This window comes from Hordeum vulgare, chromosome 7H (assembly GCF_904849725.1).
Source record: "Hordeum vulgare subsp. vulgare chromosome 7H, MorexV3_pseudomolecules_assembly, whole genome shotgun sequence".
NCBI classification, from domain to species: Eukaryota; Viridiplantae; Streptophyta; class Magnoliopsida; order Poales; family Poaceae; genus Hordeum; species Hordeum vulgare.
Window position 1 is genome coordinate 44,909,872 of NC_058524.1, and position 23,572 is coordinate 44,933,443.

The 23,572-nt window shown below is 44.4% G+C and overlaps 1 protein-coding gene across 3 annotated transcripts; it reads right to left on the reverse strand.

Moving 5' to 3' along the window:
- Positions 1-291: 291 nt before the first annotated feature.
- Positions 292-10,241, reverse strand: LOC123412084 (sulfite exporter TauE/SafE family protein 3-like). 3 transcript variants are annotated; one of them, XR_006613405.1, is made up of 14 exons: positions 9,835-10,241; positions 9,434-9,593; positions 8,817-9,017; positions 8,661-8,725; positions 8,562-8,589; positions 8,349-8,452; positions 8,171-8,257; positions 2,553-2,603; positions 2,241-2,462; positions 2,038-2,131; positions 1,816-1,956; positions 1,623-1,723; positions 1,146-1,256; positions 292-787 (listed from the first exon to the last, which is right to left on the reverse strand). XR_006613405.1 is itself a non-coding variant. In XM_045105033.1 (13 exons), the coding sequence occupies exons 1-12, from the start codon at positions 10,018-10,020 to the stop codon at positions 1,638-1,640; spliced, it is 1,425 nt and encodes a 474-aa protein (XP_044960968.1). In that variant the 5' UTR covers positions 10,021-10,241; the 3' UTR covers positions 891-1,256; positions 1,623-1,637. The 3 variants fall into 3 exon arrangements, 2 of the variants coding, with proteins under 2 accessions (XP_044960968.1, XP_044960967.1); XM_045105033.1 differs by lacking the exon at positions 292-787 and having other exon boundaries at positions 891-1,256; XM_045105032.1 differs by lacking the exons at positions 292-787; positions 1,146-1,256 and having other exon boundaries at positions 1,449-1,723; positions 9,835-10,240.
- Between the last annotated feature and the right edge of the window lie 13,331 nt (positions 10,242-23,572).

Here is a 23,572-nt window from a genome sequence, read left to right on the forward strand (position 1 = left end):
ATCGCTATCACTATTATATGAATTCAAACATTGTGTAATATAATCGCGGTTATGTCATCTATTTATATGAACATGTCGGATGGATGTATCTGTACTGAAATTAATATCTCGGTGCTTGAATTCCCGTCCAGGTTTTGTTTGACAGCAAGAATTCCTGTCCAGGTTACTATATATACAAGCTTTTGTTTTTTGTTGATATGCATTTGTGATCTCCAACGGTTAATTTCTTATCGTTCCAAGATGTGTATTGATGTCAACGTCCATCACTTAAGAAGTTCGGATACATGTACAGTAAACTGAATATATTTTACATGCGAGAAATACACAACGTCTATCATCAGAATGATGATATTTCCAAAGAAGTGACGCAGCTCAAATGCAAATAAGGGGTAGTTGGATAATAAATGAATATTGTACTGTTTAGGATAGGAATCAGGACCAGGGCAAGCCTGCTGCTGTTTCAGAATTTTGGGGCTGGTGAGATTCGGTAGGACAGAGCACAGCCAGGGTGTTTTTTTCACAAATATACCAAAGCTGAGCAGGGGGGCAGACATTGATTCATCTGCACCGGTCGTTTCTAATCCAACACGTTGGTTTCCATGCTTCCACTGAAGAAGAGTTTTCAGTGGATACTTTCTCCTTCAGCTTCACCTCATGTCTAAAATGAAGACAACGGGATGCTCTTGCCGCTGCACCATTGGAGTAGCCGGTGGTGGAAGTCTGAAATCATCGTGTCAGTCTACATGTGAAGATAATTGGTGGTGGTGGGGCTGATGATGTGGATATGCTGCATGTCAAGAGAAATAAGATAGTGAGGATAAACTATTTAGGTATTACAAATACCAATTTATCAGCAATGATGTATATTAGCTTGATAACATATTTAGCACTTAATTTTTCTTCCGATAAAGAGCGGCTTTATTAACTCAAAACGTAACATCAAGTAGATACAAAGTATTATAAGCAACATCCGGCCTCTGCATAATTAGGATACGTGCAACGAGACACTAAAAGTCTGACAATAAGAAGGAAATAAAACCGAGAAATCAGAAAAAGTAGAGTCCTATAGATCAACACTATGCCTATATAGAAAGGTGAGGTGGACCAATCAGGAGGTTATGCTGCCACTCATGTTGGGTAAAAACCTTGGTAGCCACCTGTCCCAGCCACGTACACACCACCCTGAACAACGGTTGGACCCCCGCTCATTGTAGCATAGAGTACGTACGAAGCGAGTGCGTACAACGAAAAACAACCTGCATAGGAGAAGCATTTATGTCATTAAAAACTTGACGATATTTGGAATACTGTCTAACCAATAACCAAAAATATTGACAACACTTGTGAACGGATACAAATTTAATTCTATTCGGATGACTGAACACCAAAGAAAATCAGACGATTTTATCGAAATAATGGAGCAATGCAGAGAAGGGAGAAGGGCAAGATTAAACTCTAAATTCAATCATTTTATTTGGAGCAAATTTACAGTTTACAATTTACAGTTCAGCTCTAGACAAACAGAGTAGCTGGAATCCTGAACTCCAAGCCTTGTTCACCTTGACACTTCCAATATCTACTGAAACTGCACAATAACAATACATCACGCTGCTCATGCACACCTTCGATATGGCTTCCTACACACCATATTTGCAGATGTTCTCAAATCCCATGTACTCCCGCCGCGCGATCTTGTGGATCGTGTTCGAGATGCCGACTCCGCCTACACAAAATTTCAGAGCCTGATGTTCGGTTTGAAACCATGTGACACGGATGGATTGTTGCACTTGCACTGAGGGGAGGGAAACCGGGTACCTAGAGAGAGCGCGCTGATGAAGATCATGAAGGACAATATGAAGATGATGATCGATGCCCGCCCTAGCAGATCAATTAGCTTCCTCACAACCCTCTGACCAATGATCGCAGCCAAAAATGCCAGGATGGTCAAGTAGAGAGCTGCACAGGTTTCATTTCAGAGAATAAGTAACATCTACAAGATAATCAAGCATAAGAGGATCAGAGAACAAGAGACATTACCATATGGCACAGGGAACCGGTTCAGGAGGTAGTACTCTACGACGGACATGGAAGCTGAGAACATCATCGCGAAGGTGGCTGTAGCACTTGCGACCTGACGACGTTCAACGGAATGCAAACAGGTTGAATGTGCGATAAATAGATAGTAGAAACCATGATCGGAACATTAAGTTCTTGACATGAGAAAACAAAGATCGATTTACTTGCGGTGGGACACCGAGCTCCAAGAAGAGAGGCCCCATGATGGAGCCCCCACCGACGCCAAGAAGACCGGCGACGACACCAGCCGTGACGCCCAAGAAGCAGTATACCAACAGCTGATGAGCTCTCAGGCTGTTCTCTTCATTCCTCTTTGATGATATCACCCTCCTCCCCTGCATCAAACCTACTGCCTCGTACATCGCCACCCCAACTGACACTGGGATCTGCGCACATATCCAAAATGTAAATGAACTATGGATCAATTTTGTATGCGCTATGGTTGAATATCGTTTTGAAGAAAGTCAGTACAGTACCTGGAGTAAGTTCAGAACCCAGTACGAGATGGAGCAAGTTGCCATGTAGTTCTGCAAGCATGAAGAATATTAACATAAGTTGTTAGAACTAGCCTTGGATCGACACACTCACGCGAGGTGGACACACCTGAGATGAACTGAAGGAGAAAGACGAGCTGCACGAACGCAGCGAACAGGGAGATTTTTGCGACGCGTAACCGCTGCGTCTTTTCTGCTCATTCCTTTTATTCAGCTGTATAACAAACTCGCACAATGCGCTGATCACGATCCGTTTTCTCCGTGCCATCCCACGGACAGATCGTGGCCAGATCCTTGCACGATTACTTGACTAAGTAAACAAGGACTCTGTCTACACTACGACTCACACTGCCGCAACGTGAACCAAGCACGTTTCTGGCTAAAGTCTTAAACAAACTGCGTACAGATACGCTTATGAGATAGCTGAAATAACATGACACAACTGAACTTAGCATGGGTGCAGCGAGGTTAACATAATATTCACCTCCTTAATCTCTGCTGCACTCACTTCACATCACGCAATCCGATCATCTCCTTCATCTCCTGGAACCGAACCCTAGGAAGTGACTTTGTTAACATGTCAGCAAGCTGTTCTTCAGTTCTTATATGTTCCACAATGATCTTCCCCTCCTCAACACAGCTTCTCACGAAGTGATATTTTATCTCAATGTGCTTGCTTCGCTCGTGGTACACAGGATTTTTGCACAAGGAAATGGCTGATTGATTATCCACTTTCAGTAGTACCTTGTTTGGCTTCTGATCCAGTAATTCTCCAAGAAGCCTAGCTAACCAAATCCCTTGACAAGCTGCTGATGCAGCAGCTACATATTCAGCCTCACAGGAAGACTGAGCGACGATTTTCTGTTTTTGCGATGTCCAGGTTATGGGACAGCCACCATAGTAAAACAGAACACCTGAAGTACTTTTGCGATCATCAATGTCTCCCGCATGATCACTGTCGCTGTATCCTATCAGTTGAGGCGCATACTCTCTAGACTTGTTGTAGACACATCCAAGGTTGAGTGTTCCTTTTACGTACTTCAAAATGTTTTTGACTGTGACCAAATGCTCTGTTGTGGGCTTCTCCATAAATCTGCCAACAAAACCCACTGCAAAACTGAGATCAGGACGTGTGTGAAGTAAGTATCTCAAACTCCCCACTAAACTCCTGTATTGAGTTGCATCAGTTTCTTTAGCCTTACTGTTCTTGCTGAGTTTCAGCCTGGGTTCCAGTGGGGTTTGGGCTGACTTACAGTCTGACATCCCCATTTTCTCAAGGATCCGGGAAGCATAACCTGATTGGCACGAAACAATACCTTCTTCTGATTGCTTAACTTCAATACCCAGGTAATAACTTAGTAGACCCAAGTCACTCATGCTAAACTTAGACTTCATCTGGTCCTTGAATTCTTTGATGGCACGGTCACTGCCGCCAGTGATAATCAAATCATCAACATACACACCCACTATCAGTACTGACTTAGCTGCCCTTTTCCTGTACAGACCCGACTCGGAAGGGCATTTTTCAAAGCCAAATTCAGTGAGAGTAGTATCCAATTTTGAGTTCCATGCCCTTGGAGCTTGTCAAAGGCCGTAGAGAGCCTTCTTAAGTCTGTACACCTTGCTGTCACATCCGGCAATCTCAAACCCCGGCGGTTGGCTCACATAGACTTCTTCATTCAGATCACCGTTGAGAAACGCTGATTTAACATCCATATGATGCATTTTCCAACCAAATTGTGCAGCAAGTGCCACTAGAAGTCTGACAGATTCCAAGCGTGCAACAGGAGCAAAAACTTCCTCAAAATCGACCCCTTGGCGTTGTACATACCCTTTAGCTACCAGCCTCGCCTTGTGTTTGACTACAACTCCATTGGGATCCTTCTTTCTCTTATAAATCCACTTCAGACCAATGGGCCTGCATCCCTTTGGCAGGTCACAAAGGTGCCATGTACTATTTGCCTCAATGGAGCTCAATTCATCCTGCATAGCTCTCTGCCAACACGACTCTTTCATCGCCTCGAAGTGATTGGCAGGTTCTTCCATACCAAATAAACAGAGGCCTGAGTAGGCTGCCTCTACCTCTGTCGTTTCCTCATAGACATCATCCAGAAGGCGCTTGCCTTGTGGGCCCTCGGAAGGCTCGGAGTACGGTGTGTCAGGAGAACCAGGAGCATAAGCAGGAGTCACCGGAGAGGCTTCTAGGTCCAGCGGGATCGCAGACCCGTCGTTAGCACGTCTTGTTCTATCACCCAGCCGAGGCGCTGCCATTGCAGGGGTTCTACTTGATGAATCCGCCTCCGGGGCAACGTCTTCTGCTACCTCTCCTGCTTCGTCACAATTTGGTTGTTCTGGGTAGCTGATAACAAATGAACTTCCATCGCTACTTTCCACTGATCCCGAGATGCTCCAATCCCAACACCTGTCTTCCTCGAACACTGCATCTCGTGATACAACAAGTTTCTTGCTTTCAGGGTCATACATGCGGTAGGCTTTGGAGCCAGGTTCATAACCAATAAAGATCATTTGTGAGCTTCTATCAGAGAGTTTTGACACGCCGGGCCCAACCTTCTTCACATGAGCAACACAACCAAAAGTACGAAGATGTTGAAGTGACGGCTTTTTCTCATACCAAGCCTCATATGGTGTTTTCCCCTTGACACTCTTTGTCAACGATCTGTTCAGCAAATATACGGCAGTGGTCACTGCTTCACCCCAAAACCGAGGTGGCACCCCCATACTTTTCAGCAGACTGCGCGCCATGCCCACCACGGTTTGGTTTCTCCTTTCAACCACACCATTTTGTTGTGGGCTATACGGTGACGTGCGAAAATGCTTGATTCCGTGCCGCTCACAGTGCTCTGCAAATTCTCTTGAAGTAAACTCACCCCCTCGGTCTGTTCTAATTTCCTTTAACTGATGCCCACTTTCAACTTCAGCTGCCTTTTGGATTTTCTGCAGTCCATTGAGAGCTTCATCTTTGCTCCGCAACAGAGTAATCCACATGAACCGAGAGTGGTCATCCACTAACAAAAGAAAATACCTCTTTCCGCCAGGCGTTTCAGGTGTTATAGGTCCGCACAAGTCTGCATGGATGAGCTGAAGTTGCTCCGTTGCGCGGTAAGTCGCCTGAACTGGGAAGGAGAGGCGTCTCTGTTTTGCTATCATGCACCCATCACAGATTTGCTCCACCCGGTCGAGGTACGGCATGCCATGTACCATCTCTTCTGCTGCAAGTGTACGAAGTTACCTGAAATTTACATGTCCATACCTCATGTGCCACAACCATGCTTGATCCTTAGCGTGAGCAAGCAGACACACAGGTTCAGTGGGCTGGATGTTCAGTATATACATCCTGTTCTTGGTCCTATTCACTCGTGCAAGAACATTTCTTTCTCTGTCCCACACGGTCATTACTCCATCCTCACTTGCATACTTGCATCCATTTTCATCTAGCTGGCCCAAACTGATAATGTTGTTCTTAAGTCGAGGAATGAAGTATACATCCGTCAGAACCCGGTGCTCACCTGTGAGACACTTCAAGAGAACTGAACCTCGTCCACGGATGTCCACAGCAGAACCATCGCCAAATTTGACCTTGCCGTTTACTGCCTCATCGAGCTCTGCAAACTTGTCGCGGCAACCGGTCATATGATTGCTTGCTCCGGTGTCCAAGTACCAGGAGATGTCCCAATCACCGCTTAGCTTCGGAAGCACCTGCTTCTCATTCAAGAACACTTGTTCCGTCAACTCGATCTTTGCTGGGGCCAGCTCACATGCTGCGATCATGAGCAGAGGTTGCTCATCTGCCTCCTCCTCCTGGGCAAAATTTGCCTGCTCTCGTTTGGGCTCTGGACAGTCTGACTGAAAATGTCCCATCTTATTACAGTTAAAACACCTGACCTTAGTGATGTCGAACTTACGGTGTTTCTTCTGCTTCTCCACGTCCTTGTTCTCGCCGCGCCCGGCTTGTCCGCGGTTACCGCGGCCACCGCCTCGACCTCGACCACCTCCGCGGCCACGACCAGCGTTGCTACTGCCGGCTCCCGGTGGCCCATTTTTGCCCTTCATGAGCTGCTCAAGGGCCTGTGTCATCAGCATCAGCTGGTCCTCCTTCCCACCGGATTGACGGCGCCGCCCGCGTTGGCTCTCTTCAAACGCGGCGAGGCGACCAACTGCCTCCGACACGGTCATGGTAGTGAGGTCACCCCACTGCTCAATGGTGTTCACGATGTCCCCAAACCGGCTCGGGACGGCGTTGAAGAGGACCTCAATGATCGACTCATCTGACACCGTCTCGCCCAACGATCGGATTTCTCCGACGAGAGTCAGCAATTTCTGCGCAAACACACTAACGGACTCACCATCGTCCATCTCCATGCGGTCGAGCTGTCGCTTCAACTGCTTGACCCGCGCCTTCTTGACGCGGTCCTCACCGACACGCATGCGCCGGATCGCTTCCCAGGCCTCGTGAGCGGTAGTGCATTCAGCCACTGCCATCATCACCGAGTCGGGAACAGACTGAGACAAGGCAGCAAAGGCTTCGTCATCCCTGTTTTGATTAAACTCGCCTGTCCCCTCGATCGCCGGCCAGACACCGTAGGGGCGAAGGAGCAGCTTCATCTTCACCGCCCACAGACCATAGTTCGAGTCCGTGAGCATGGGATACTGGATCGGGACGCCGCCGGTCCTCGTCGGCATGCGCGGCACGATCGCCACCTCTGCGGCCGTGCCCTCATCACCAGGCCTCCTTGCCGGCGGCGTGTACTTTCCGCCGCCGCTGCCGCTCGGTGAAGTGTCGCCCATCGTCGATCTCCGCCGCCACAACTCCTCCTACCTCCGCCGCCGTACGTGAACCAGGCTCTGATACCAAGTGTTAGAACTAGCCTTGGATCGACACACTCACGCGAGGTGGACACACCTGAGATGAACTGAAGGAGAAAGACGAGCTGCACGAACGCAGCGAACAGGGAGATTTTTGCGACGCGTAACCGCTGCGTCTTTTCTGCTCATTCCTTTTATTCAGCTGTATAACAAACTCGCACAATGCGCTGATCACGATCCGTTTTCTCCGTGCCATCCCACGGACAGATCGTGGCCAGATCCTTGCACGATTACTTGACTAAGTAAACAAGGACTCTGTCTACACTACGACTCACACTGCCGCAACGTGAACCAAGCACGTTTCTGGCTAAAGTCTTAAACAAACTGCGTACAGATACGCTTATGAGATAGCTGAAATAACATGACACAACTGAACTTAGCATGGGTGCAGCGAGGTTAACATAATATAAGTGTCAATATTTCTATTTCTCTGGAGTAATTTCACAGACTATAGTATGAGTTGCATGCAGTAGTTTGCCATTTAGAATATCTTCCTATGCAACTTGAGCTAGATTATTGAAAACTTAACACACAAGTGCACAGCTTGGTATTGTAAAAAGGTACTCCTGTACCAAAGTTGTACTAAAAGTCTAAAACTAGACAAATAATATGGATCTGACGGAGTATGTAATAAAGCAACTATTCACTGAAAACTAAAAGTTCTTAATTATCCTGGAATTCATGTTATAGTTTGAAAATGCGATCACGTCACGCACCTTAGCGAGCTGAAGCGCAAGGAATGCTACCCAGACAAAGCCAAGGAGGCCAACCTCCTTCCAGTAAACATTCTTCCAAATGGATACCTGCAGTATCAGACCAGCTCTAGTCTTATGAGTCCTTACGATGATGGCTTCCAATGCCAGGGAATGTAATGTTCATCGGTTTTTATTTCACCGCTTCATCTGGCGGGGTTTCATTTTGATCATGATCTGACAGAATTTCAGACTGAGATGCGGCGTCAAGTCCTGCAGACAGCTGCATGTACTCCTGTTCTTCACCTGCAGAGAGCTGCGCTATTAGATCCTGCAGACAATGTAAGAGTAGCATTTTTTGACACTTCAACACTTCATACATGACGATGAATAGTTGGGTTTACTGTTCACTTACTGGTTTCCTCTGATCGTTTTGTTGCCACCTGAACCAATAACCAAATGAGATGCCAAACAAAAAAGTGCGGGTATCCAGGGGAAAAACAAAAAATATTACCGCTATGGTTATCGTCTCTTTCTTCCATGTTTCGACAGCCTTCAGAAAAGCTTTAGTTGAAGTAACTGGAATTTAATTCGAAAATCATTCTGAAGTCAGCTACAGTCATAGCTTAGGATTAACAGTTGTTGCAATTTCAGGGCAATGTCTGAGAACCTATGAAGAGAATGATCAAGAGGACTGTGACAAGCCAGTCAGGGAATATCACATTGCAGATAACACCAATGCTGACCCCTAGCATGAGCATGGGCTGTATGAGCAGGGCTAGATCATAGTCTATCACTGGCATGTCCAATGTTGGGTGCTTCAGCTTGACGTTGCAGTACACGGTTGACACAGCGGCCCCCATGATCATACCTGTGGCAGAGTACGCTATCTCAGTTCTCAGAAACAATCATGAACCTAACAAATTTTCCAAAGATATGTTCTCTCGTGATGAATTTTCTATTTTATTTTCACCTTTTGTATTATGGTAGAGAGAATATGTGTTTAATCAATCGAATACATTTGAGATGTACCTTGCACTCCAAATTATAGAACGCTTTAGGGCAAACTCACTTAAATTTGGAAATGTTTCTGTTTGTAGTGTCGAATATGCAACTAAACTTTTCTTTTAATACAAGCTACTCCACAGTCGTGCAGCAGAATAACTGTTGGTCATTTACGTGTGTGAGTTGTTTATTGCTAACAATGCTCCACAATCTTAATTGAAATGAAGAAGAAGAATACATGGATAGATCATAGATCCACGGCAAGATGAACTGAATCCTCACATTTTGACATCGCAGCAGACGACTTGGGGTCAAAGCCAATGATCAAGGTCAGCATCGGAACGAAGACCCCACCGCCACCTACGCCGCCGATGCTGCCGAACGCTGCTCCAAAGAATCCAATGAATGACCCCAAGACAATTTTCCACCCAAGTTTTAATGGCTACATACAAAGGTACAGATAAGAAGCACCAAGTTAACAGGCCATCCCAGATAATGAAGAAGTGCGGAATGGCCCAGAACCATCAAAACAAACAGCCATCTCAATCTTAACTAGGTCTAGCCTACAGGTAAATCCCCTGAAACTGGGTTTAAATGGCTTAATTTGTTGATTTGTGTTTCTGCACAAGCTCTAGGATAAACACAGCTCGAAATTAGCACACAAGAGAGGCTTCTATTATTACCGGCCACACGTGGTGGTAGCTGGTCCCGTCACTCTGCCAGAGGGAGTTGGCCAGCTTGCGCAGGTAGCTCGCTTCCCCCGGTGGCGTGGCGCCGCCGGCGAACGAGAGCCCCCTGTCTGCGGCGACGGCGGCGGCGAGAGTGCAGGCCACGACCAGCGCCGCGACGACGTGCCATTTCATCCCCATTTCTTTGGGCGCACCAGTCAGCTTGTGCTGCTTTTGACCGCGTAAGAGGCACGACCAAATTCGGTGATCTTCTCAGAAATCTTTGCGTGGCTGTGCAGGAGCAGGGTCAATAAGAGATTTCCAAAGGAGATTGTAGGGTGAGAGAGCTGCAGGAGTCGAACTAGGGAGGACGGGTGGAGATTTTTGATGACTTCGTGTGGCGACGGAGAGGTCCAGTGACCACATAGATCATTCGACAAGGCCGATGCAAAATAATTGAACAGTACGTTTGACAACTATTGATTTGACCCATCCATCAATGATAGACGGTGTGGCATTTGCGTTACTAGAAATTATACCACGTGAATATATATGGTAGTACTATGCAACCCAAACAATTAAAAAATAATTATATATGTGCAATGCACGTTAATCTATACTCTTTTGTGATAGGAGTATCATTTTTGTACTGTTCAAATAATAAGCGCCATACGTCATGTGGCTGACACTCCAATGCTGACGTTTTTTGATGGCAATTCCAGGCACGTAAGGATGGTAAATTATAATGGCACATAGTAATTTTTTTAACAAAAATAAACTAAAGGACAAAAGTTGTCATACTTGCCAAATAAAGTTGTGATCCCCGCGTAACTAAATTTGTTGTTAAAAGAGTTCGAAGTTGCCATGTGCTCGTACCTAACGTTTGACACTTATGAGTCTCCTTGGACTATTTATGATTTGATCAATGTTCATGACATGGAATAAGATTAGTAGGGTTTACAAGAAAGTCATATAAGGGAGATTGTATATAAAGGCATCTTCAATGACGACTGAGGGAGTTTTGGACTAAGGTATCCTTGGATGGTCGGCTGATCTCTTATAGGTTGACCATATGGGCCGTATTATTGAAGACCGGACTGCATGATGACTTCGTGTTCGAGAAGGAAAGCTCCGTAGACTAGCGTATCATACAAGTTTAGTAGTTTAGATCGGCGTTCCTACCCCCGACTCAAGGTCGGTTGTATGTAACCCTAGGATTCCTGATGTCTATATAAACCAGATGGTTTCATCCGCATAGGCAAGTTGACTCATCTAGGGTTTAGCTCATACGACCTCGAGGTAGATCAACTCTGTAATCCTCATATACCATCAATATAATCAAGCATGACGTAGGGTTTTACCTCCTCAAGAGGGCCCGAACCTGTGTAAACACCGTCTCCTTCGTCTCTGTAAACCGTCGATCATAGGTCCACAATTCGGGACCCCCTACCCGAGATCCACCGGTTTGGCCACCGACATTGGTGCTTTCATTGAGAGTTCCGTTGTAGGATCGTAGGAAGGATTGATGGCATGACTAGTCATCCGCGAAGAGATCCGCGGCAAGGACATCTTTGTCCCCGGACAGATCTTCGCGTTCGGAGGCATCGTTGCATGCTAATCCGGCTGGCCACCTTAGCCAGGTGGGAAGCTTCACCCCCGGCCAGGAAGTAAGGTTCGGGAGCCTAGAGTTCACCATCCACCCCCGGGGTGATCTTGTGTTAACAAGGCTCCTAGCTCCTTTTGAGGAGCCCACGAGTTCTGATGCCTCGACTTCGGAATCCATGGATCCCTCTACCGGGGCGACTTTGACCCTTGGTCCGGCCTTAGAGCCCCACGTGGTCGATACGCCCGGATTTGGCTGGGTCGAACACGGCCCGAGAGCGTCCTCGAATGATCCCGGGGGATCAGCACTGCGGGCTGAGCCCAAACACTTGAACGATACAGACTCCACCGAGACTCCGTTGCTACACGAGTTACTTGAGCGGCTCTAATCTAAGGCCATGATCGGCGACCAATCTCCGATCTATGACCGAGTCGGGCTTAGGCCCGACGACAGGGAAATTCATGTCCCACCCATACGCATTTGGTCGCTACCGTCGAGAGCCCGGCTAAAGGCTCCCCACACCAGCTACCGAAGTTGTAAGTGCATCTAGTGCCCCTTAGTGATTTTGGTGGTTTGAATACTTATAGGTTAAGAGACTGATATGTTTGTGAGTGTACACATGCTCTATAAGTCACTGAGGAGTTTGAGTTATTCGATGAAAATCGACCCCTAAAATGTATGTCTTCCGGTGAAGACTTTGGTTATTCCTTGAAGACTTTGATCGCGAAGAAATTGCGAAGAAATTGATATTCCTCATGAAGATATTGAAGATGAGGAATTCGGTGTGTCCTGAAGAAAACACTCTGAAGACCTTGAATCTTGAAGATTTACTCTTTCTGCTTCATTTTCTTTACGCTTGAGTCATAGGAACACCATACTGTTTAAGTGGGTCGAGGTAAAACCATGGAACGAATTTGCTCATGATGCTCAACCCAAACCTAAATCTACCAAAGCCTCAGAGTGAAGAATGTGAGAGACATGAGGACTTTCACAGTTGAAAGTTGCAAACGTTGCCACGCCACGCGCCACCTGTTACAGATCTTATCAAACCCAACGATCATATTATTAAAGGGCATTTATGTCAAATCATGTCAGGATGCTCCCAGGCTATAAATAGCCGCCTCCCATAACCACTAGCTGGCCGGCTGCTCCGAGAGAAACTGACACTAGTTATTTAGAGCAACCTAAATTCCTGAGAGTCTTCGAGAGAAAATCATCAAGTGAAGAAATACCCCAAACACCAAACTCAAACCAAGACCCAAGTGATTGAGCATCAATGAAGAAGTTAGTCCTGTGTGGAAACGACACTTGTTAACTTTGAGAACTGTGCATCCTCCACACGGCTAGGCGTCATGGTCTAGAGCATCCAGTAGTCAATTGTGGATCGCTGGGTGAACGAGTTTGTGAGGGTTAGGAAGTCTGCCCTGAAGAGTTACCACGAGTGTTGGGCGAGGATTGTGTGTCCTTAGCTTAAGGAGAATACGGTAGGGACAGTGTGTCCCGAGACTGTGTATCCTTTGGTTTCAATACCAAGCCGCTTCAAACCAGACGTACAACTATCACAACAGTTGGAACTGGGTCATCAACAACTGTCTTCATCAAGCTACGGGTTATATTTCTTCATCTCTCTCAATTTCTCAATTGTATGTTGAAGACTTCCATCTGTACTGTTTGAAGAATTTGACTGAAGACTTTCTCTGAATTTCCTCAACCTCAAATTCTTCACCCGAGTTAATATTCACATGCTTACCCTATACTTGTGACCTGTGCAAACCAAATCTTTGAAATCACGTTGAGTACTTTGTTGTAGACGTTTTCACACATCTGATCCTGTACTATTTCCGCTGCACTCAGTTCAAGACTGAGGACTTTCCTCACAAGGAATTTCCTCAAAGATGAAATTTTAAAAATCGCCTATTCACCCCCTCTAGTCGATATTACAGACTTTCAATTGGTATCAGAGCAAGGTACTCCCTTATTCTGTGTGATTTTGGTTTAATCGCGTGGAGTTTTAGTTATGTCGAATGTAGGTATGATCAAGATTACTGCAGGATGTCCTACCTTCGAAGGAAAGGACTTCCCCTACTAGAAGACCAAGATGCAAATACATCCTCAAGCAATTGACAACGATCTCTGGTATATTGTGGAAAATGGTATTCCCTCCATCACTGCTACTATCTCTTCCGCTGATGTGAAGAAGTTCAAGCAACTTGACTCGCAAGTGAAGAATGTCATATGTGGCCACCTGAGAAAAGGTCAGTATGGCAGAGTGAGTGCTTTGGGCAGAACTAAACTTATCTGGGATAGGCTGTCCAAAGTCAATTAATGATGGAGTCTCAACACAGCGTGACTCTCGTGTCGATCTTCTTCGAAATCTCTTCAATCGCTTCAAGAGGCTTGACAATGGAAGCTGCCAAGATACCTTTGATCGCCTCACTGGCATCTCAAATGAACTGCAAGCACTGGGAGCAAGAGACATCACTGACCATGAAGTTGTGAAGAAACTGCTACGATCTCTTGATCCATCAGATCCAAGAACGAAGAGACTACAAGATGCTTGATCCTGCTGATAGACTTGAGAGACTCAATACTCATGAATTCGAACAAGAAGAAAAGAGAGGTTTGTATGGACCAAGCTACTCAAAACCTCGTGCACTGAAGGCTAAGGCTGTTTCCTCATCTGAAGAAGAAGACTCGGATTGCAGTCTTGGCGACCCTGAAGAACTTGGACAGGAACTTGCAATGCTTGTGATGAAATTCCAGAAGTTCACAAAGCGTTGTCAGTTTGGAAAATATTCAAGTAAAGATATGAGGAAATCAGAATCTTCATCTGAGGACTACAAGAAAAGAACCTGCCAGAAATGCAAGAAATCTGGTCACTACATTGCTGATTGTCCTCGCTGGGTGAAAGAATCAAGAAAGAAGAAATACAAGGATGAAAGTTCTGATGACTCAAAGAAAAAGAAGAAATCTTCAAAATCCTCATCTTCAAAATCCTCATCGCACAAGAAGACCAGTTTCAGAAAGGCTCGGGCACTCATTGGCAAGGAAATGGATTCTGAAGAAGAATCTGACGAATGTGATGAAGAGGAAGGTTCTGAAGTGGAGTCAGAGTCTGGTGTGGCAAGTCTTGCACTAGCAACCACATTCGTCAGCAAGTCAATCTTCAACCTTGAAGAAAATGACAACGCCATCTACATTCATGAATATGCTGATGACTTTGCTCCAACCTATTGCTTCATGGCAAAAGGTTCAAAGGTACCAAACCACACTTCCTCCTGTGACTCTAGTGATTGTGAACCCGATGATTATCAAAAACCCAGTTACTATAAACTTGCAAACATTGCCACTAAACAACAAAGTGCCATTGAAAAGCTTTAGAGACTGCTAGACAAAAGCGATGATCTACTGAACGATGAAATGAATCGTACTCAAGTCCTCACTGAAGATGTTAAAAGTTTTCACTCTAGATTTGATGGTCTTCAAGATCGTTATGGCACACTCTTGGCTCATCCTGAGAAACTTTCCTATGACTTTCTTCAAAGGAAGCTTGATCTTGAGAAGTTAAGAATGTCTCATGATGATCTTCGAATGGAAAATGATTCATTGCTTGCTCAACAGACCAATACCGCTCAGGCTGAATTCATTCCACCATGTCTGAAATGCATCGAGCGTGAAACTGCTAATTCTTAACCTAAATCATCAAATGCTTCTATCGCTACAAATTCTTCAACTGTTCCTGTGGTACCAAATTCTTCACTTGAAGAAACCACAAATGTTACTGACAAAAATGCAAGATTGAAGGAATTGTATGTGACACACATATACAAAAGTCTCAAAGTGCATCAAACCCTTTGCGATGTGCTCAAAAAGCATATTCTGAACATGAACCCGAGGAAAGAGGGCATTGCCTTCGAGAGGAAATTGAATGTTGATGGGTAATATTGGAAACCTGAGTAGTACCCCAAAACCTTTTGGGTTGCTGCTAAAAGCCCTCCCGTTGATCCATCCACTCTAACAGGCTTTGCATGTGAAATGTCCTATTCCTCTGATGAGTCATTTGACTCCAACTATAAACTATTAAAAAATGAATCTGATGAAGTATTTTCTCGATATGTTGGAACTAACTGCAGGAATGGACCACCCCTGAGGAAAATCTGGGTCCCCAAAAGTTGCTTGGAAAATCTTCAGGTGAATGCCCTCATGACACCACCTGTGAAGAACCAGAACCCCAGATCAAATTCCTTAGGCGGACCAAAGTCTTCACGAGGATCAAATTCCTCAAATGGTCAAAATTATGCTCGTACTCGCACTAACGCTTCTCATATGTAGGGAAACTACAAGGGACATGAATATGAGCATTATTCCTCAAATCATTATGTTCATAAGTCCTCAAAGAATTTCTCTCCCTATTCATTTGAGTACTCTAACCCCTCTACTCTGAAAACAAGTGCATTAGATTTAATGCCTCCATTCTCATATGGTGCTCGCAGGATGATGAATTCTTTGCCACCCCTTCAGATGTGGGTGGCGAAGAAAACAAACTAATCACTTCTGGAGGTCAGGTCTCCAGATGAAAGTCATCATCTGAAGAAGTTGCTGGAGACCTTAGGAAATTGCTTGATTGGACGCAAGCTAAAACATGATGAAATGAATTAACATTTCACACGTCCTCAAATTTACTGTTTGTGATGAAATTCTTATCTGATGAAATTGATATCATATTCTTCAAGTTTGAAGCATATGCGATGGTAAGCTGTACAAATTCATCTACAGGATGATAAACCCAAGAATACAGAGTGGGTTCTTGACAATGGTTGCACAAATCACATGACTGGTGATAAAAGTGTATTGATGAATATGCCACTGACTCCATCACCACTGAAGCAAATCACTTACGCTGATAAAGGTAAAAGCAAGGTATTGGGACTTGGTAAAGTGGCTATCTCTGAGGATCGACACATGGACAAGGTCATGCTTGTCGAATCCCTTGGGTTTAACCTCATGTCAGTCTCAATGCTTTGTGATTTTGATATGATTGTCATCCTTGGATAATATAGCTGTGTAGTCATCATGGAATCTGACAAATCCAAAGTCTTTGAAGGCTTTAGGAGAGGAGATTTGTATATTGTTGATTTTTCCACAGGTCCTCAACCAGCCACATGTTTACTAGCAAAAATCTCAGAATGCTGGCTATGGCATCGACAATTGGGTCATGTAGGCATGAGGAATTTGCACACACTGACGAAGAAGAAACATGTCATTGACATCGAATCGGTCAAAATCCTCAAGGAAAATCTCTGCGGTGCTTGTGAGTCTGGAAAAATAACCAGATTCAAACACCCCTCAAAGACTATCATGACAACTACTCGTCCGTTTGAATTACTTCACATGGATCTATTTGGACCTACTCATTATGCTACTCCAACCAATGCAGCATCTTTATATGGCTTTGTCATCATCGATGAATATTCTCGTTATACATGGGTAGACATCATTCAGTATAAAACTGAAGTGCAGGAAGTCTTCAAACGATTTTCCACAAGGGCCTCGACAAACTTCGGTGTCAAGATCAAACACATCATGAGTGATAATGGGACATAATTCAAAAATACTGGTCTTGATGATTATATTGGTGAACTTGGTATTACTCACGAATTGTCTGCTCCTTATACTCCTCACATGACTCTGGTTGAAATGTCATGAACTATGCTTGAAGAATATTAGACTCCTCGACGTTTTTGGCCTAAATCAATCAACACTGCTTGCCACATCATCAATAGGGTATATCTTGAAAATTCCTCAAGAAAACCTCATATGAACTCCTCACTGACAAGAAACCCAATGTAAGTTAGTTCAAAGTCTTCGGCGTAAGATGCTGGATTAGAGATCCTCACCATAGCTCAAAGTTTGCACCTAAAGCACATGAGGGTTTTATGATTGGTTACGAAAAGGACTCGCACACCTACAGAGTCTTCAACACCTATCACAACAAGGTTGTTGAAACTGTAGATGTGCGGTTCAATGAAACTAATGGCTCGCAAAGAGAGCAACTGCCTCATGTGCCAGATAAATTGACTCATGAGGAAGCTATTAAGCACAAGGCTACTGAAGATATCATTCCTACCGAGGAAGAACCCCTTGTTGAAGAAGTCGTCCCCAACATTGATGAAATACAAGCAGGTGCACGTGAGAAAAACGCGACAAATCAAATTCCTCAGCCTAATTAAAGTCTTCAATCAGCTCATCCAAGGATTGCAAATGAAGTGGAACTTGACAAAATCGTCGATGACATCAATGCGCCAGGTCCTCTTACTCGATCAAAAGCTTCACATTTAGTTAACTTTTGTGGGTATTCCTCAGTTGTGTCTATCACAGAACCCTCAAAAGTTGCTGAAGCCTTCATGGAACCTGAGCGGATTCAAGCCATGCAAGATGAACTTCTTCAGTTCAAGCTAAATGATGTATGGAAACTTGTCAAAAGACCAGATCCTCGCAAGCACAAAATCATCGACACCAAGTGGATCTACTGAAACAAGCAAGATGAGGATTGTCAGGTTGTGAGGAACAAGGCACGGCTTATAGCCCAAGGCTACACACAGGTTGAAGGAATTGACTTTGATGAAACTTTTGCACCTATTGCTAGACTTGAAGCTATTCGAATATTACTTGCTTATGCTAACCATCACAATATTACTCTATATCAAATGAATGTGAAAAGTGCATTCCTCAATGGTAAGCTTGAGGAAGAAGTATATGTTGCTTAGCCCCCGGGTTTTGAAGACCCGAAGCACCCTGACAAAGTCTTCAGACTCAAAAAGGCACTCTATGGCCTCAAGCAAGCCCCTCGGGTGTGGTATGATACATTGAAGGAATTCCTCATGAAGAAAGGTTTAAAATTCGGTTCACTTGATCCTACTCTTTTCACAAAATCCTATGACAATGAACTATTCGTGTGCCAAATATATGTCGACGACATTATTTTTGGTTGTACTGACAAATGTTACAGTGATGAATTTGTCTACATGATGGGTGAAGAATATCAAATGTCCATGATGGGGGAGATGAAATTCTTCTTAGTTCTGCAAATTCATCAACAACGCAATGGTTTCTTCATATCTCAAGAGAAATACCCCAAGGATGTTCTAGGGAAATTCAGCATGCATGAATGCAAAGGCATCAAGATTCCCATGCCTACCAACGACCACATTTGCAATTAAGAAAATGGTATAGATTTTGATGAGAAGGTATATCGTTCTATGATTGGCTCTTTATTGTACCTATGTGCATCTAGGCCAGATATTATGCTTCGTGTTTGCATGTGTGCACGTTTCCAAGCAAAACCGAAGGAATCACACCATAAGGCTATGAAACATATTCTTCGATATATAGCTCACACACCAACACTAGGATTATGGTACCCCAAGGGCTCAAATCTTCACCTCGTCGGATATGCTGATTCAGATTATGCTGGTGACCGTATGGAGCCCAAGTCAACATCAGACACATGTCATTTCCTCGGAAGATCCTTAGTCTGCTGGTCCTCAAAGAAGCAGAACTCTGTATCACTCTGCACTGCTGAAGCTGAATACATTGTTGCTGGATCTTGCTATGCTCAACTGCTATGGATGAAGCAAACCCTCAGAGACAACGACATCAACATGAAGAATGTGCCCCTCTACTGCGACAATAAGAGTGCAATCAAGATCTCCTACAACCGAGTACAACACTCAAAGACCAAGCACATCCAGATTTGTCATCATTTTCTTCGTGACCATGTACTCAAGGGCAATATCATAATCGACCATGTGAAGACTGATGAACAGCTAGCAGATATCTTCACAAAGCCCTTGGGTGAGAGAAGGTTTTGCAATTTAGGTGTGAGCTAAATATCCTAGAATTTTCAAATGTTTTGTAAACATGCACACATCCTAACACTTATGCAAAATTGATGACTTAGATGTGCAACACACAAAGTAACGATTTTCTTAAATCAATGAAGAATATCACTCTAAGTGTGAAGAAATTATTGAAGAATCTGGTTCTCAGGGCCCTACAACAATTGTACGTGGCGCCAGAAATCATCATTCTTATACGGTGGGTCACGCCACCACCAAACTGTGAAATTCTTTAAAGTTGAATTCTTCAGTCTGAGACTTTACACAAAATCCTCAAAATTTTCAAAGTCTTCAAAATTTCAAATTCTCCAAAATTTTCTGTGATGATCTTCATTGACTATATATATATACATATACATTATAATGAGCTTTCAATGTCCTCAACAAAATTCACTTATTGCTAAGTCTTCAATTTGGTATTTCTTCTAAGTGAATGTGATCAGACCCGACTCAACTCTATCCTAAGTGATACGTCTCCATCGTATCTGCTTTTCCGAACTCTTTTGCCCTTGTTTTGGACTCTAACTTGCATGATTTGAATGGAACTAACCCGGACTCACGCTGTTTTCAGCAGAATTGCCATGGTGTTGTTTTTGTGCAGAAATGAAAGTTCTCGGAACGTCCTGAAAATTTACGGAGATTCTTTTTGGAATAAAATAAAAATAGCTTCGCAAAGATCCGCCGGAGGGGGTGTGCCACTAGGACACAAGCCCACACGGCGCGGCCACCCCCTAGGCCGCGCCATGCAGGCTTGTGGGGCCCACGTGGCACCACCGCCCCCAATCTCAGTTCTATATCTTCCGTTTCGCCTGGAAAAAAAATCAGAGAGAAGGTTTCGTTGCATTTTGTGATACGGAGGCGCCGCCACATCCTGATCTTCATCTGGAGGGCAGATCTGGAGTCCGTTTCGGGCTCCGGAGAGGGGAAATCGTCGCTATCGTCATCATCAACCTTTCTCCTTCGACAATTCCATGATACTCTTCATCGTTCATGAGTAATCTCATTGTAGGCTTGCTGGACGGTGATGATTTGGATGAGATCTATCACATAATCGAGTTAGTTCTTGACGGGGATTGATCCCTAGTATCCACTATGTTCTAGATTGATGTTGCTACTACTTGGCTATGCTTAATGCCTGTCACTAGGGCCCGAGTGCCATGATTTCAGATCTGAACCTATTATGTTGTCGCCAATATATGTGTGTTTTAGATCCTATCTTGCAAGTTGTAGTCACCTACTATGTGTTATGACCCGGCAACCTCGGAGTGACAATAGCCGGAACCACTCCCGGATATGACCATAATATGAGGAGTTCATGTATTCACCGCGTGTTAATGCGTTGGTCCGGTTCTTTATTAAAAGGAGAACCTTAATATCCCGTAGTTTCCATTAGGACCCCGCTGCCACGGGAGGGATGGACAATAGATGTCATGCAAGTTCTTTTCCCTAAGCACGTATGACTACATACGGAATACATGCCTACATTAGATTGATGAACGGGAGCTAGCCACATATCTCTCCGTGTTATAGCTGTTACATGATGAATCACATCCGTCACACTCATCCATCACCGATCCACTGCCTACGAGTCTTTTACTACTGGTCCTCGCTACGTTACTTTGCCTAGGCTTGTCCCTTGCTACAGGAGGGATTGAGCCACTTTGCTGCTGTCACTACTGCTGTTACTTTGCTGCTGGTGCTACTTCTGTTACTTGTTACTTTGCTGTTTCTGTTACTACTGTTCCTTGCTACTCCGCTGTTACTTGTTGCAAGACTTTGTTGGCGCTAACATCCTGTCAACAAGGCTTTTTCTAGCGCCGTTGCGGGGGATTGTCAAAGCTTTTTCTGGTGCCGTTGCTATCATACTACCTTGCTAGTGATACTTTGCTTGCAGACACTAATCTTTCAGGTGTGGTTGAATTGACAACTCAGCTGCTAATAGTTGAGAATATCCTTTAGCTTCCCCTTGTGAGCGAATCGATAAATTTTGGTTGAATACTCTACCCTTGAAAACTGCTGCGATCCCATACGCTTGTGGGACATCAAGGCCTTTTCTGGCACCGTTGCCGGGGAAGCACCGCTATATTCTCTGAGTCACTTGGGATTGACGTCTGCTGATCACTATGAGGAATCCGAAAGATCCAAGAACTAAAATCTTGCCTACCACTACGAGGAGAGGTAAGGAATTGCCATCTAGCTCTGCACTTGATTCACCTTCAGTTTTGAGTAAGTTTGCGACTTCGCCTCCTGCTAGAAATCTTGATATGTTGCCTGTGCTTGATGATGCTACTTCTGCTGCCCATGATGCTATGCTTGATACTATGCCTGATGATGCTATGCTTGATACTATGCCTGATGATGCTATGCTTGATACTATGCCTGATGATGCTCTGCTTGATACTATGCCTGCTATGCCTAATACTGCTTTGCCACTAGGTGCCCTTGATGCACGAATTGCTAGAGCTGCTGCTAGACGTGATGATACTTCTGAAACTGCTGATACTATTGAAGTAGAACCTGCTACTATGCCTGAATTGCCTGTTATGCTTGATACGCGCTATGTTATGGAGGGAGAGATAACTGAGTATTTTCTTGCGTGTAAGGATAGCTATGATGTTGAGAAATTTCTGCACAAGTGGAAAGAAAAATCTCTGAACGCTAGGATGAAATATGACCTGAAGTTTGCCACTTCGCCTATCTTTGTGACCGATAAGGATTATGAATTCTCTGTCGACCCTGAGTTAATCACTCTGGTCGAATCTGATCCCTTTTACGGTTATGAGTCTGAAACGGTTGTAGCCCATCTCACCAAACTGCACGATATAGCCACCCTATTCACTAGTGAGGAAAAGATCCGCCACTACTATATGCTCAAGCTGTTTCCTTTCTCGCTAAAGGATGATGCTAAGACCTGGTTCACTTCTCATGCTCCTGGTTGTGTGCGTAGCCCCCAGGATATGGTCTACTACTTCTCTGAGAAATATTTCCCTGCCCATAAGAAGCAAGCTGCCTTGCAGGAAATATACAACTTTGCTCAAGCTGAAGAAGAGAGTCTCCCACAAGCTTGGGGGAGGCTCATCCAGCTACTGAATGCTTTGCCTGATCACCCTCTTGAGAAGAATGAGATACTTGATATCTTCTATAATGGACTTACCGACGCTTCCAAAGACCACCTAGATAGTTGTGCCGGTAGTGTTTTTAGGGAACGAAACGTAGAACAAGCTGAGATTCCACTGAATAACATCTTGTGCAATGAGAATGCTTGGACTATTCCCGAACCACCTCCTAAGCCAACTCTGAAGAAAAGAGGTATTATATTCCTCAGTCCTGAAGATATGCAAGAAGCCAAGAAATCTATGCGAGAGAAACGCATTAAATCTGAAGATGTCAAAAATCTACCACCTATCGAAGAGATCCATGGTCTCGATAACCTGATATAGGTAGTAGAAGTAAATTCTCTGCGTAGGTTTGATGAGAGTGATATTCCTTTTGATAAACCTGCTAGCTTATGCATGGATGAATTTGATACTTTGTTGCCAAACAACAGAGTTTCAATGATTATGTTAGCAGACAATTGGAAAAGAATGCTCATATGCTCAGTCATTTAAGTGCTTGTGTGGACAGAAATGTCAATGATCTTAAGATGTTGAGTAAACATGCCTCTATGGTTAACACTCAAGTAGAACAAGTACTTAAAGCTCAGAATGACTTGCTCAATGAGTTGAATGACAATGCCGTCAGAGTCGTTACTAGAGGCAGTAGAATGACCCAGGAACCTTTGTATCGCGAGGGTCATCCGAAGAGAGTAGAACAAGAGTCTCAAGGAGTTAGCACTGATGCATCTAGTCATCCTAGAAAAAAGAAGAAAGATGATAGGAACCTGCACGCTAGCAACCCTGTTGCTGCTACACCTGAGAGTCCAAACGATGCCTCTGTTTCTGATGCTGAAACACAATCTGGTGATGAGCATGAGCCTAATGATGATATCAATAGTGATGTTCATGTTGATTCTCAACCTAGCAATGAAAAGGATGTGGAGATTGAACCTAGTGTTGATCTTGATAACCCACAGCCCAAGACTAAGAGATATGACAAGAATGACTTCACTGCTAGGAAGCACGGTAAAGAAAGGGAGTCATGGGTTCAGAAACCCATGCCCTTTCCTCCCAAACCATCCAAGAAAAAGGATGATGAGGATTTTGAGCGCTTCGTTGAAATGACCAGACCTGTCTTTCTGCAGATGCGTATGAAA